General features: G+C 35.4%; 1 protein-coding gene across 1 annotated transcript in view; it reads left to right on the top strand.

The window, feature by feature from the left end:
- Nucleotides 1-11549, top strand: part of LOC123319214 — an 86813-nt gene extending 75264 nt beyond the window's left edge. Inside the window, exons 2-4 of the mRNA XM_044906079.1 lie at nucleotides 6025-7559; nucleotides 10884-11098; nucleotides 11237-11549. Of these exons, the coding sequence (XP_044762014.1) occupies nucleotides 6025-7559; nucleotides 10884-11098; nucleotides 11237-11375 (1889 nt within the window). The 3' untranslated portion in view covers nucleotides 11376-11549. The remainder of the gene's footprint in view (nucleotides 1-6024; nucleotides 7560-10883; nucleotides 11099-11236) is intronic.
- Nucleotides 11550-13009: the final 1460 nt, after the last annotated feature.

The following is a 13009-nucleotide window of genomic DNA, read 5'->3' as shown; positions in this document are numbered from 1 at the left end:
GTACCTAGACACAAAATCCTATTATTTCACAGATTCTTTCTTGAATTAAACCTAGCTAATAATGTTGAGGCAGCATATACTGAGTTGTGAAGTTTCTATTTGAAGTATTTCAATTCCATGTTATGATATAGGTATTCCTCATACTGAAATCTCAAGAGACATAAATATGATTCAGCTCATGGAACAAGTTCTACAGATGAGAAAAAGCTTTCATTTGGAAGAATGAAAATTATGAAATTTCTAAGGCGGATCGGCCACCGAATGCGAAGTTGCGCGAAGCTGAGCATTTTCAGTACTAATATAATCGACAAGCTACGAATCGAGTGACTTAACTCATCATTTAGCATTGAAAACTCTCAGCTTCGCTCAACTTCGCATTCGGTGGCCGATCCGCCTAAATCGTGAATTGAATTTAGCAGAAAACTCTCGCAAAGTAAAATCGTTTAACCTAACTCCTGCCAGTTGAAAGCACTGGTATAAATACCTTTTCCAATATTTTTTCGGAATCAATATTTCTATTCAGAAACTCAGACAATAATCCCAATATAACTTCTCCAAATAATTATTATAATACTTTGTTGGACAACGTGAGATAAGAAAAAAACATAAGGAACTAAACTTGTTTTGACTTTGCAGTACTGAAAAAGTAGTTTCGTAATTTAGTCGGCAGAGGGCGTCTAGATTTTTGGATTCGCCAATACCATGAAAAAATCATAAGAAAGCATGAAGAAATTATACTGACGGGCTTGAATACAGGTCTTGTATATCTCTGTAAGGTTTTTTTCAATTGTGGTTCTGAAAATTTTGTAAATAATATGTAAGTAACGGAAATGTGTATCCTATGACGGTAAATTGAATATTAGTTTATATAAATTTCTGATACTCTTGTGTCCTAGTCAAAGCTCTATTCGTTGTTCATAATTTCAAATTTTTGTAAATTTTTTATAGATTGCAAATAAAAATTTATCACATCCAACAGCGTATTTCATTGATACCACTTTTGATTCCAAACAATGTTCAGATGAAAACTAACATCCTGGTCACAAAACAAAACCATCCTTTTGTTTTGTCGCTCAGGATGTTTGTTTTCTGGTCTCAACAAGGTCAATATTGGAATTCAATACAAGGAATAGAATTCGAATTTCGCGCCTCTCAATTATAAAACAGAAAACTGTAATTAAACAGTTTTACTGTATTGACAATACGTTTTCAGCGCCATCTCATTGTCAAATGTGTTTTCACTGGCCAAAATGTAGTCGGTTTGTAGGACTAGCGATATGAGTGCGTTTCCTATCTTTCTACTCTATTGGCGAATCCAAAAATCTAGACGCCCTCTGCCGAGTGAATTACGAAACTACTTTGTCAGTACTGCAAAGTCAAAACAAGTTTTGTTTCTTATGTTTTCTCTCATCTCACGTTGTCCAACAAAGTATTACAATTATTATTTGAAGAAGTTATATTGGGATTATTGTCTGGGTTTCTGAATAGAAATATTGATTCCGAAAAGATATTGGAAAAGGTATTTATACCAGTGCTTTCAACTGGCAGGAGTTAGGTTAAACGATTTTTCTTTGCGAGAGTTTTCTGCTAAATTCAATTGACGATTTAGAAATACAATTTCATAATTTTCATACTTCCAAATGAATGCCTTTTCTGATCTGTAGTTGTTCCGTGAGCTGAATCATATTTATGTCTCTTGAGATTTCAGTATGAGGAATATGGAAATATTTTCCATAGAAACTTTAAAACTTCCACATAAACGCTTTACTTATCAAGATGTTTAGTTTCTACCTCCTTCACAAACTCAGCATATTCTACCTCAACATTATTAACTAGGTTTACTTCAAGAAAGAATCTTTGAAATAATAGGAATTTGTGTCTAGGTACAGTGGATCACCAATATCATCGCTCGATTTTATTCCACAATTCATCCCCTTCAAATGAAGTATTTCCAAAGAATGTTGATATTTCTTTACGAAACTAAATCAATAAATTCACTTCCGATAAGTCCGATAAATATCTTGATTTACAAGAAAAATTCTGTTATGCCGTACAAATCTCGAAAACAGTACTGACAAACGTCAAAGTTAGCAGCGCCCTCATCGGTAATTGGATTCGCGAATAATCTTTGCTTTCAATAATAAGATATTGAAAGCTTCTCTACCATTGATTTTTCATGACATGTAACTGGAAAAGGATGAGAAAAAATTAATATCGTTAAAATAATACTTTTGACTTAAGAGCCTATGATCCTCAAATTTATTTAAGTGGTTGTTGAATTCGATCCAAATCTCTAAATCACACATACTTTTCAAAAGCATGCGGCATGCGTTGAATTACTGCAGTTCGCTACTTCCGGTACAGATGCAACTACCATTGGTCAATTCAACTAAGTAAGACATCAATTTCTTAAAAGCTGCTGGATAAATTCTTATCTATACTTTCAGTACTTAAAAAAATATAATGGTCGATACGACAGAATATGATATAATTTACCTAAAAAGTTTCGGCTCAATTCGAACCAAATATTCTCGTCACATATTGTTGTCGAACTAAACTCTCGAGATAGCAAATCTGATGGCGCAAAATAACATAAAGTATGTTGAAATTCATATCAGATGCAATGCCGGTTCCTTTCAAATTAAGTTAACAAAGTTAGTCCCGATATAAACTTGGACTGTAATAAAAAGCTCTTATATTGTATATTTATATAGCAAGGTTAATGCTGTGAGATTATTTCTCAAGATAAAGTAGTTAACTGGTAGTCGTGAGAACTCGAATCACGAACTCATTGAATACTTAAATCTATCAGTTGGAAAAAAAACATTTCTCGTTTTACTCTACCCTTCGTGACTGGTGGAATATATGTCACTATTGAGATTCTAGTCGACAATCTGTGATGTCATTCCCTCAATGAATAGCAGTAAATATCATAAGAGTGAACTTTGTCCAAATCATAGCTCCCACAAATTTGATTTCAACTTTTTTGAAGTTTTATACTACCTACTTTTGAGTCGAAATTGTACCGTTGATAAAATTTTGCACTGCTAATTAAAATAACGAGAAGATGTTCTTCTGTTTGGGGGTTGTAGAATTCTGCCATTTGTTCATGTCAAGGTTGTGTGCTAGATTTGTACCAAAACATAAGCGTCAAATAGAAGTTGTACCATGAAGTTAGGTAGTCTCAACAAGGTTTCAAATAAGAACAGCTTCAGGCCCTACGACTTCGAAATAATGAGATTTCAATTCCCGAAGTGGGCAAGATAAACGCTATATTTCCCGTTCTACGTAAAAGTTTCTGTTATTACGTATTTTATCACAATGTCGAATCTTTACGGACAATATGTTACGAATATAATTGAAGTTTATACAAACTAATCCAGTTATTTGCATGGAAAATGCAATAGATCAGTATAATATCATAATACGCACTAGCTTGAGGAGAGTTAATGTTCGTTATCTTCTTTGGCTAAAGTTTGAATACGTTACATCAGTTGTAGATTTCAAAAATATTAAACCGAAAATGAAATGCATATATATGTTGCAGTGGTTGGGAATGGGTATCTCCCGAAAAAATGAACAGATAATTACAAGAATGTTAAGTTCTTCAAGAAAAATCATCTTGCATCAATATAAGTAAAAAGAATTAAAGGATGTTTCAATCAAGATGAACTTCACCTTTGAACAAAAATTTCACATGAATAAAACAATAAGCAGGACAACTGGCGCGTATTTGTTGCTGTTCATCTTAATGCATTGATAATAATTGATGAATTAGGTTTTTATTGGTACCTTAAGACATTTACAATGTATAGGACAAGTCAAATGAAAAATAGAAAAATCAATTTTCGGTAACTTATTCTACGACGATATTCATCGAAAATCCTGTAGTAAACTCTTCGCATTAATTCACTCAAACATAAAATTCTCAAATGCCACCACTTTTTTGGGTCTCCCAATAATAGGAAATTCTTTGTCATCCTCTTCATTCACAATCTTTCTGATTGTGGAAATATTCAGCTGAAATATAAGTCTCTTAGATTTAGATGAAACATAATATAAATTCTCTATTCTCTTACAATGAATATGTTCGCTACCGTCTGACGTATTGTGGATTTTAGAATATCGGGGTATAACTATTTGAATGAGCGGACCTGAATTCTAAAAAGCACTTCCTGAAACCCTGTCTCTTTTTCAATCACTTTCGGCATTTTCGTAATAAAAATTGATATTAGTTGTGGCAACGGCGTTATGACGTTAACGACATTTCATGAGTGCCAACCTTACTTCGTTCTAGTTACAAAAACTTGAGAAAATTAATTCATGGCCAACCGACTGCTAAAATAAATGTGAATGCAGTATAGTATTGTACCCAAATGATCTGCGTTTCTCCCAACAACAGAATCAAGGTTTCAAAGGTATTTTGTTCAATATAGGGAATACACAAAGTTCCTTCACGACAGTGTTGGACTAATTTTGTACCTACCGTCGATCCAAAGTTTTGTAGACCCAATTATTATGATACGGTTTTTATTTGGAGAACTCTGCACATCTACCTCTTTATGCCAAAGTTTTGTACCAGTTTTATACCAGTTTTTTACCCTGTAATTTGGTGTTCTTGGATTTCAAGTTGATGGGTGCTGAAGACACGTTTTCGAAAGAATGTCGAAAAAATCATTCGGAATTATAATATTCTGAGAGCTCTCAATCATTTGAAACACTTCTCATAGATCTTACACAGTTCAGTTGAGTAGAGAAAAGTTGAAAAATCTTGAATAAAAGAAATTTTACACAGAGTGAGTAGTAAGTACCTAACCCATATAAAATGCATATTTTCGGTATTTCAATAAATGTTGCCGAGAATGAATTGATATTTGATGGTAATTTTTATCAACTCAATATTGGTTAGGAAGGTGAATTGTTTCCACTTATTGAATTCACTTTATATTCCTTTATGTATTTTGATATCATTGACATGGATCTCAGGAGTAATGATGTTTTTAAAGTGCACTAATCGTAGGGTAGTAGATAATGAATTATCTGAAATATCAATCATATTCAAAAATAAATACGTTCTTTCATCTCTCATCAAATACTGCCCAACAAATAAAGCATGTTCTCGTCAAAAAATCTATCCATTTCTAGCACAAAAATGTAGCTATGCGCCCACTTAAACAAATGCTTCCCCAAACGCACACTGAGCCACAACCGAAAAGAATTGTTTTCGTCAAGTAATGTTCCTTTTATATCGTTGACCCACTTCTCGCCACACAAACATTTGCACATCGGACTCATCCATGAACAACCAGGATCTCCATCTATGCGTTTTCCAGTTCTCCCTTCGCGCAGAGTACTGGCGGATTAAATTAACCTCAAATTACGCCTCATATTCTATATTGAAGTCGGGATGCGGTGAAGAAGGGGTTATGCGACGGGTGTAGCTATAAGTATATGCAACACTTCCACTAGAACGAAAGCGATTCCGCTCTCTACTTACTATAGATGGTGAAACTCGAATACGGTTAGCAACTTCCTGTTGAATGACACCTTTCTTTAACCAATAAACAAATTGTTCAAGTTCGAAAGCTTCCAAATGCATGTTGAACTCGTGGAAATTAATCCACAATTGATACTACACAATAGCATAGGACATGTGCCGTAATAGCCCAATAAGGCATATATCTACGGTCCACAAAAAAGTCATAGACCCAGAAGAAACCAGTTTTTGTAATTTTATTTATTGAGCTCTTGAGTGTCATGAGGAAAATATTTTGCTGCAATATATATGCTTAATACTCAAACATATGACTTTGAGCATGGTATGTCCAGCAATATAAAATTTTTTATTTTAGTGCAAATTGTCTTCTCACTTGAATTTTTCAACAGTGTATTTTATTCAGAATTCTCGAAAAAAATGTCTAGTGAAAAAGATAGAAATGTGAACTGCACGATTTAATCCTACCGAAAATACTAATCATCATCTCATCAATGATCAATAAAACTAACTTACAAACTTTGTTTCAGTCATATCATCAGCGTACGGCATCTCTATAACCATCAACAGTGAGCCCAAGGAAACTGTTACTATTGCCTCTAAAGAAGAAACAACTCCTGTTTCGAAGCTTAGCAATTCATCCGAAAGTGATACGCTATCCCAACCCGAAAGACATAAAAGGCTGTTACCATATCTCAACTACTATGTAGCCCAAAATAAAACTTACTATAGTCCTAACGCTGGTAAACCCCGAAGATATCATGTTTACGTTCAGAATAGTCCTGGAAGTGACGCACAAAATGACTACTTTCCGGAAGATAAGAACATTTATACGCCATTCTTGGAAACAAATGCTTTACCAGGACCTTTCGTTCCAATGGTACCAAGAAACCCTCAGAAGAATATCAAAATTCATTATATAAGGTTGCAATCCCCGCCACAAACCCAAAAACCACCAATAGATTTCAGCTCTATTTACGGGAAATTATACGAGCTGAAGAGCAAGCAACAACTTCGTCAGCCAGTTCAAGTGGAAAACTACGAAAATCCTCTGAAATATAAGTCGCGACCACTGCCACAACCTACCAGTTATAAGTATCACAATAGCAATACTGTGGTGCAGACCTATACACCTACGAACATTGATATTCCACAACCTTCAAGTAGTGAAGAATATACGAACCATCCGAATCCAGAAATTTCCGTCTCTACATATAGAAACGAATTGAAACACATACAAAAACCTTACTTTCCCAAGCAAGTGGTGATAGATATCCCGCAAAATACATACATCCAAAGACCCAAGCAAAAACAGAACATCTACCGAAAACCAATAATAGTTATCCAGAAACCTCCAATTTACTATGACGAAAATAAGGATAAACCCCACTCTAAACCTGTCATTTACGTACAAGCAAGACCTCGGCAGAACTTCAAACCATATTCTGCACCAGTTGTTGAAGAAAACTACGTAGCTCAGAAGTACCTCAATTACCCAAAATACGAAGAGGTCACCACTGTAGCTCCTCCCAAACCGCAAATATTTCAACCTGATTACTACCAGTATGAACCCGAGTACCCGATTCGGCCGATAACGTCTACTCCACTTCCAACATCTACTGGAGGAATTTATATCGAGCAAAATCACTTATCCCATGAAGATCCAAGATCTCTGAGTGTTTTATTGAAAAAATTGCAGGATGCAAATGCCTTACCACATACTTTCACAGTTGATAACATCGATAACAGCATCAAAACTCTGGTGAAAATCCTGAATTCCTTAAAGAAACACCGGACATCATTCAAACCAATTGTTGTGGCAGAGGAAAACGAAGAGTATTCGAGCAGTAGTGAAGAGATCACCCCTGAGTCTCCACATGTAGTCGAGGTGATACAACCACCCCTCGATCCGGAAGTCATTTCACATCCCGATACAGAAGAAGGTGGTACTCCAGGCACTGCAGGGAAGGACTATCCCGCTCTTTCATCGATTCCACCGACAAGTTTCAATTGCAAAACGCAAAGATACAAAGGTTTCTTCGGAGATCCAGATACGAATTGTCAGGTATTATTTATTCTTCTAGACTTTGGCCCATTTGCAGAAAAGTTATTTCCTTCCATATTGTCGATTTGAGTCCATCAATTCCGAGACATTTTCTATCCAGGTGGGAGTTGTGTTGCTTGGCGAGCAGTGGCGTAGCGAGGGAGGGGGTAAGGGAAGGCATCATGTGCTGGGCGCTACTCACAAAGGGGCGCCAAATGATTCGCAAAACAAAAAAATGGCTGCATAATTTTAAAATTGATTTATGGAAAATAATCTGAAATAGATGTTAATTAATAAATAAAAAGTGAAAAAAGAAACAATGATGGTCTAAATCGAAATGTAATAATACATTCACAATGAAAACTGGCAGGGCTGACTCGACCTGTATCTGTCAGTACTTCCTTATGCCATCTACTCTTTGAGGTTACATAAATTATCTCCTTTCTTGATTTGTTTGATATAGTTGGGGAGCCCAAGAAGGAAATTCTGGATTTATTCGAGCATGTCAGATCAATATAAGAGGAGATACCTTGGACCCTGTAGAGTACCTCTACCAAAAATTAGACCTGTATATAGGGGGAATTGTCTAGGACAGCCTGTCAGAATAGTAAAAAAACGATCATTGTACATACTCGAGCGTGTCAGATTAAGGTATAATATCTTATGTGTTTGATTACATGTTCAAAAGTATATTTTCTCTTAATCTGACAATTTATGCGTCACGAAAATGTGTGGGAGGGCGCCAAATTTGCAAGAAAAGTCATATGTACATTCTCGAGTGCGATAGCTTTTTTTATTTTGAAGCTAATGATTCAAAAATAACGGAAACATATCATATGACAGTTTCAGCATTCCGAAACAATAAAAATTGGCCATAAAAATCACAAAAAACAGTTTTTTTTTTAATTATCTAATATCCTGGGCTTCAAATTTTTTTCGCATTCAGTATAAAAGTTGTAGAGCATAGCATTTTCTACAAATTTTGCCTGAAACAATTTTTTCTACATCTGAACGTCTTTGAGATATATGGCGATAAATGTACATTAGACTGGGTTTCTACGATGACCTTGGCTTTTCGCATGTGTGGTTAAGCTCCTCGCCCTTATCGCCCTCTAACTCGAAAACGGTTAAGAGTATGTAAAATTGATTCAGACAAAAGTTGTATACCATTTTATTACATACAACTTTCATCATGAATACAGAAAGGATCAGAGGTACAGGAAGGCAGATATTAAAAAAAAAATGCCTTGTCATCATCTTCAAAATGTCAGATTAAGAAAACCCCCCGTGATTATTGTCAGATTAATGGGTTAACACGTCTGTAACATCGAGATTAACCATCTGTATGAAAATCTGATACGCTCGAGTATGTATACATAATCGTTACTTGTATACAAGTAACGATTTTTTTACATTTTCAAAGGATCACGGTGACCTTGCGTCACGTCGGAATTGTCAATCTCTTGAAAAGTAGCTTCCTTTGGGTCCAATCAACATATTTTCTAAAAATTTGACACGCTTTAAAAATATTTTTTTTGCTATTTTCAACTCTTCCGTAGGGTAAGCCCCACCACACAAACTGTCAGATTAACATTAATTTATTATATACCCGTAGGGCATAACCAGTATCTTAATGTGACACGCTCGAGTATGTACACCTGACGATTTTTTTTAAATCTTTGCGAACCTGCAGACGCTTTCCCCACTGCTGAAAGCGCATACATCATAGAACCTGTTCTTCTTTCCACCATATAATCTTCAAAATCCACTAAGTCTTCACGACGCTCGAGTAAATCCCGATTAAGAATCGTCGGCTCCCTAACTACCACTCAAATAAACGTGAGCTTGATTAACAATCATCGCCAAATTCTACATATTCTTATCTGACGTGCACGAGTAGCCACTGTTAGTTTGAAAAAATGTAAAAAGAGGCTTTGTCGTTATATTAAATTTTATGGTTTCTTGTAGTTTTGTGGTATCTGCTGCCAAATTCGAGAAAAAAGAGGTTGTCTTTGTCCCTATTGGCGAAAAAATCTTGTAAAAAATATTCACAATCTTTTCTTGATGATAGTTTCTTATCATTGAGGAAGTTCCACAAGGCAAGAAAAACATTCTTATCGCTTTGTGTATCTGGACTGTATGGTGGATACATCAATCATCTTATCCAAGCACCAGGAGTTTCTGGAAAATGTGCTCTGACGTAGTCTTGAGAGAAAAAAACAAATCTCTTGCTGTCCAGTTTGGACCGTTTCTGGTCAATCGATAGCTTCAAACGTTCAAATCATTGACACTAGTGGTCTGATTTCAGTATTGAATATGGCCATATGGTAGCAACTGATAAGAATTTTTTTTTCTACTACCACTTTGGAGAGTAGAACTTTCCTGGTCGTAAGTCCTGCTTTGGCCATCGTTTGAGCTGCTTCACCTCACTTTGACTGCGATATTTTCGGACAGTATTGTCGTATATCACCTATTTCGCATCCCCAAGTTACCATTTGTCCAAGAAAGAGATCGAATTCATTCCGTTTGACCAAGGCGTCGCAGATTGAAATTCGACCCGTTGTAAGTTTTGGGTAAATTGGTGTGGCACCCAAACTATCGAACTTCTTTTCAAATCCAGGTTTGTGCAAATGGTTTAAAACTATTTTATATTCTATCTTCATTTACTTGAAAATGTTAACATGCCAGTGAATTCCCATTATTTCCGTCTTTTATCACGGAGATGCTTACTTCTACTCTTTATAAATTCTGCTACCCGTTTTCATTGAATAAATATATAATATACGAACCACGTAATATTCAAAATTCAGTTGAGTATAACGTTACACACAACTCGACTCTTTTATGTGGGTACCTAAAAGAAAACATTTTCAACGGTGTTTGCAATGTGGTTTCTCGTAGAACATAAAATAGGTCAGGTCCTCCTTGCAAGTTTGCAATTTCTTGTAGACCTTAGTGGAGTCCTCTTTCTTTAAGGTGAAATAAAATACAAAGCCTAAGGGTGTTGTCCCACCAAAGCTACGCAACAGCGACACGATTTCAACGCGTTCAAATTGGGTCGCTGTAGCGTCGCTGTTGTGTAGCTTTGGTGGGACAACGCCCTATAGAAAACATGGGATGAACACGAAAGATACACGCTGGCGATATCGGACAATTGAGCTTATCCAAAAAAAAAACGAAAAATACATTTCATTGGCCGCTACCAAATTTTTTGCGGCTAAAGGGGCACTAACGGTCCAAACGCCTTTTAAGGAGTAGGTTTTTCCTCTTCAGTCACTTCCTCAAACACATAAACGTTAAATGATGAAAATTAATAATTCAACAAAACCGTGTAATATTTTTTAGGTTTGGCATTACTGTGACTTAAATGGTGGTCAAGCATCTTTCTTGTGTCCAAATGGAACCATTTTCAGTCAAGTAGCGCTTACTTGCGATTGGTGGTACAACGTCAAATGTTCCTCAACACCGCAACTGTATGTTCTAAATGAAAGACTGTATAAATACATCCTTCCTTTCGTCCCCAAATTCCCGGAGGACTATAGTGGCCCATTGGTTGATAAGTGAGTAACACAAATTATACCTAAACCTCATTTTTACCACAACCACATCCATTCTCTTTTCGTCCTCTATATTTCTCACTTCTACATATTACAATTCATATGCGAACTATAAATTTCATTACTCAATCATTTTATCAGATACTTGGCAATCAAATTCATGGAAATGGAGGAGAAAATGAAAAAAGAACGCAAAGGAAAAGATAAAAACGAAGAAGATTCTTCTTCGGAGGAAACGACGAACGAAACAGTGACAGCAACTACAGAAAAAGCAGTTTGAAACAGTCTCTCAAGTGAATAAATGAAGAAACTTGCATTGTGATCGAGTTGAACTACCCGTACAGTATATTTTTGTTACTATTTATTTATATTTTGAATTTTTCAATGATGTGGAAATGTATAGTTTCGAATGTGATAGTGAGTCTAATGTGTACATATATTATGTTGATAAAAATTGGTTTTCATTAACCCGTATGTATCCTCTGTCCCAATAAATTCAACACTATGTCAAAATCCTTTTGTGGAAAAATATTGAATTATCTGTAATGTGCTTCTGAATTCATCATCATCACAGTTTATTAACAAAACACCACAGTCGTCACATCAAAAAATTGTTGCACAAACGATGTATTGAAAGTAAGGTTCTAAACTGTATCAAAAAAAAATATCATCAATATATCGCTATTCGAACATCCAAACAAAAATGGATGCTGTAACGTTACTTTTATAAATAAAAACCAATTTCTGTACCGAACAGAAAAGAAATAATAAGGAAACTGGGAGATAGGTTATTTAATTGACTTCTTCACACGTTAAGGAAAACTAAAATTTAGCATTGATTAGTCTGATTATTTTCTTGGGGTGATGATATACTGGTATTCATTCATTCATTCATTGCTGCAACCCGTTACCGGATTTAGACGTAATACGTAGTAAGGGCCTATGCTATGAAACATGGTACCTACCCTTGAGAAGTCTAGATATTATTCAGTGACAAATATGAGTTACGGATATTTAGGCAGTTGAACGGAAGTCCAATTAAGAAGTAGGCACTTTTATATAACATAAATTTTCAGTATAGATGATGAATAAATCTTCAGCTCAAAAACAGTTTTCTGCTCAGAAAATGCACGAGAAAATCTCCCTTTCCATATATCTCAGATCACACCTAAACAAATGAAAACACAAGGGTTGACAAACGCTGAATTTTTGGTTTCGAAATTCGCATTTGGGAGTGCCAACTTCATAGTTTCTAACATTTTTCAGGAATGATTTACTTTAGTTCTGTTGGCGAACAAATGGAATAAATGGGTGAACAAGTGTGTAGGTACAAACGTACGTTGAACAAACGATCTATACCATCAACAAAATGTTTTAGCAAATTGAAGGTGCTGCTAAGAAAATGCATGGGAAAGACTTCTTTTTCCATATCCCTTGAAAGGCCCTAAAGTTTTGGACACAAAATTTGCGTTGGCAGTGAGAGCTTCACAGAGCTTGCACATAATAAGAAAATCGCGTTGAATTGACGTAAAGAAATCAGGTGTTGGCCAAATACAGATCGAAACGCTGAAATACCAGGAAATCCAAAAAAGAGGCTTCAATAACCATGCATCCATTACTCATCACTCATCAGTAAAGAAAAAGTAAATACCTAGCATCTAGAATATAAGAGGAATGACAGCTATACCTTCGACCTACACCAAATATCTGAAAAAGAAATCATGAAAATAATCTTCCGAAATTCTTTAGGGTATTCACTCCCAGTCTCTGAAACTAAATCAATTAAATAAATTGGAATAAGAAATCGATTAACTCCTGCGTAAATTCTTGCACTAATTTGTCAGGAGCAAATCAGATGAAAAAACTTGTTGCCTGACAATGAAGGAAAAATTGAAACTTTTTGGTGAAACTATA

This window comes from Coccinella septempunctata, chromosome 8 (assembly GCF_907165205.1).
Source record: "Coccinella septempunctata chromosome 8, icCocSept1.1, whole genome shotgun sequence".
Taxonomy (NCBI): domain Eukaryota; kingdom Metazoa; phylum Arthropoda; class Insecta; order Coleoptera; family Coccinellidae; genus Coccinella; species Coccinella septempunctata.
This window is presented reverse-complemented; position numbering and strand designations above follow the sequence as displayed.